The sequence below is a fragment of the Canis aureus genome, chromosome 9 (genome assembly GCF_053574225.1).
Source record: "Canis aureus isolate CA01 chromosome 9, VMU_Caureus_v.1.0, whole genome shotgun sequence".
Lineage (NCBI taxonomy): Eukaryota > Metazoa > Chordata > Mammalia > Carnivora > Canidae > Canis > Canis aureus.
Window position 1 is genome coordinate 3867257 of NC_135619.1, and position 3484 is coordinate 3870740.

The following is a 3484-nucleotide window of genomic DNA, read 5'->3' on the forward strand; positions in this document are numbered from 1 at the left end:
TTGTCTTTGCCTCTGAATCAGAAAAATAAAAAAATGCATGCAGGATACCACCAGCAAATTCTCCTTTCTTAGGGGTTACTAATTTATTGCCAAAGGACTCTTCTTGTCAGAAACATGAATGTCCCTCTTCCTGGTTTCTATACATCAAGAATAGAGAATGGGAAATTTTGAGGCATGATAAATTGTCATCCTTAATTTGCCATTGAGAACTCTTTAAGACTTTGAGCAAAATCCATTCTGAGCTATTGTCTGTGGATAGCTCAAGATCTCTATTCTCAGAGATATATCGCAAATCTACCCACAAGAATTCGAACATGGAAGAGAAACATATAAGAAAATGCTAATTAATATGATTTGTTGACAACAGAGCCTTGTTTGTGTAATCAAAAATCCTCACGATATAATATGCGATAGTATTGACCCAAAAATATTAAAGGCCTATTACAAATTTATGCTTCCAAAGAAATAGGGGCTGCAGAATAAAATCGCTTATGCATCAAAACCTTCAACCATATCTTTTTGAGGAATTTCCTATCTCCTATCAGTTGTTGAAACAAGGAAGTCAGAGACTTGGACAATAATGGAGATGATGATCTCTGGCAGACAGCCAGTGAAAGGCTAAGTAGTACAGGGAAGGGGGAGGGGCATAAAGAAAGGAAAGGAAAGCATGGAAAACCCAATCTGATATAAAGAGTTCTACCAAGAGCACAAAAGCATGAGAAATTAATAGAGCCAGAGCAAAGTGACTTAAATGTGGAGATTTCATAAGCATTTTGGGAGTAAAGGATAGGTTCAAATGGATTTTCTTCTGAAAAAAAGAGTAATTATTCTGTAATAGTCTGTTAAGTGTCTAGGAATATATCCACTTGAGGATTAAAAAGATTTTAGGAATTAAGTCATTCACATAGAAGATATTGGGCTTCCATAGAGCCAAGTCCAATCCAATGTGATGCTGGTTTGGGTCAACTGAATAGAGAGTTTTATATGACATGACTCATTAGGATCGGCTTTGTCTCTCCTACCCTGAGAAACTTGAATTTTCATCACTCACCTCTTTCCTTGAGGTGTCCTAAAGGTCGGCAATGAAAAACAGGACGTTTACTGAGTTTATTCTGTTGGGCTTCACAAATCAACCTGATATCCAGGTTGTCATATTCATCTTTCTTTTCATCACCTACATACTAAGTGTCCTAGGAAATTTGACTATCATCATTCTCACTCTAGTAGATCCTCACCTCCAGACCCCCATGTATTTCTTCCTCCGGAATTTCTCCTTCTTAGAAGTTTCTTTCACATCCATTTTTATTCCCAGATTTCTGACCAGCGTGACAACAGGAAATAAAGTCATCAGTTTTGCTGGATGCTTGGTTCAATATTTTTTTGCTATATTTCTTGGGGCAACAGAGTTTTATCTCTTGGCTTCTATGTCCTATGACCGCTATGTTGCCATATGCAAACCCCTGCATTATCTGATCATTATGAGCAATCGGGTCTGCATACAACTCGTGTTCTGTTCCTGGCTGGGAGGATTCCTAGCTATCTTACCCCCAATCATCCTGATGAGCCAGGTGGATTTCTGTGCCTCCAATATTCTGAATCACTATTACTGTGATTATGGGCCCCTTCTGGAGCTTGCCTGCTCAGACACAAGCATCCTAGAAGTGATGGTCATCTTCTTGGCAGTTGTGACTCTGGTGGTTACTCTACTGCTGGTGACATTTTCTTATACGTACATTATCAGGACCATTTTGAGGATCCCTTCTGCCCAGCAAAGGAAAAAGGCTTTTTCTACTTGTTCTTCCCACATGATTGTCATATCCCTCTCTTATGGCAGCTGCATGTTTATGTACATTAATCCCTCTGCAAAAGAAGAAGGTTCTTTCAACAAAGGAATAGCTGTACTCATTACCTCAATTACTCCGTTGTTAAACCCCTTCATTTATACTCTAAGAAATCAGCAAGTGAAGCAAGCATTCAAGGATGCTGTCAAAAAGATTGTGAAGCTTTAAAAGACAGAATACATTTTTTTTAAATTTATTTATTCATGGGAGACAGAGACAGAGAGAGAGAGGCAGAGACATAGGGAGAGGGAGAGGCAGGACTCCATCCCAGGACCCCGGGATCATGATCTGAGCCAAAGGTAAACACCCAACCACTGAGCCACCAAGTTTCCCCAAGACACAACACATTTCAATGAAAAATATATTTCACTTACTAAATGCTTATTGAGTGTCTATAATGTTTCAAATGCTGCACTGGCCCTGGAGGATAAATATATGAATAGCATATATCTTAATTTCAAGGAATCTGCAGCCTAATATGACAGAGGGGTGTTAAGGTGTAAATCCATGTATTAAGTTTACAAAAAATAAGAGAACATGGTGAGTACTGTTAGAGAAGGAAAAAAAATTAGAATCCATACAAAGAATAGTTGAAGAGAACTATTTTCCAGAAATGACTTGAAATTCAAAAAGCAAAATACATTGCTTATTTAGAAGTGTAGAAAGATAAGAATTTAGAGCGAGAAAGAGAGGGAATCATGAAGGTATTATTTAATCATAAACTATGGAGTTAGTCGACATTGGTTAAGTCAAGAGAAGTTTTAAGAAAAGAAGTTATATTATTAGCATCATTTTGGAGGAAATCTAGCAATGGTATAGTTCTTCCTCATAGAGTTCTGAAGACTATGACTCCATCAAAGAGTTAGTAAGTTTGATTCTCCTCCCCTTTGTCATTCATCTTTCAACTGTAGCTGTTACAACTTTCATCCTTCCCTAAAGGAAAATAAAAGAATACACATTTTTTTCCACTTTTCTCTGAATGAAGTGAGAATTCTCAAGATTTCATCAACTTATATGTCCATTTTCCAGAAGTCATATGGTTAGAAGTGGCTTTGAGAGCCAAGGTTAAAAGCCTTTCACTTCTAGACAGGATCTACTGTTGCTTTTCTTAGCAAACATCTTATTAAGTTAATGGGTAAGATCTCCCACTCTCTTTCTTTGGTAGTTTCTGGTTATTTTTTTAGAATGTTCTAAATTATGAGTATTAGCAACCAAATGCAAATAGACTAATCTAACCAAGAACTCTATGCATGGATTCAAGGTAACAATTTGAATATGAATTGAAGGTGGAAGGGCCTCAACTTCAAAGGAACCAAAAATGTTTTTGGAAATCTGAGTACTTGCACATAGTTTAGTAATATTCTAATGCACTGCAGATTGCTTATTACCATTTGAGGTACAAATGGAACATTATCTGGTATGTTCACATGCTTTCTATGTGGTAATATTGTTGAGTGGAATGATGCTTCTTGGGCACTTAAGCAACAAATTTATCAGCAATGTCCACAATAGCCAAACTATGGAATGAGCCCAGGTATCCATCAACAGATAAATAAATACAGAATATGTAGTGTGTGTGTGTGTGTGTGTGTGTGTATAATGGAATACTACTAAGGCATCAGAAAATGAAATCTTGCCAATTG

General features: G+C 37.1%; 1 protein-coding gene across 1 annotated transcript; it reads left to right on the forward strand.

Annotated features, from left to right (window-relative positions):
* The first annotated feature begins 1082 nt into the window (after window positions 1-1082).
* LOC144319997 (olfactory receptor 6C4) lies at window positions 1083-2009 on the forward strand. The gene has a single exon (XM_077908435.1). It carries the CDS (start codon window positions 1083-1085, stop codon window positions 2007-2009), a length of 927 nt encoding a protein of 308 aa, XP_077764561.1.
* Window positions 2010-3484: the final 1475 nt, after the last annotated feature.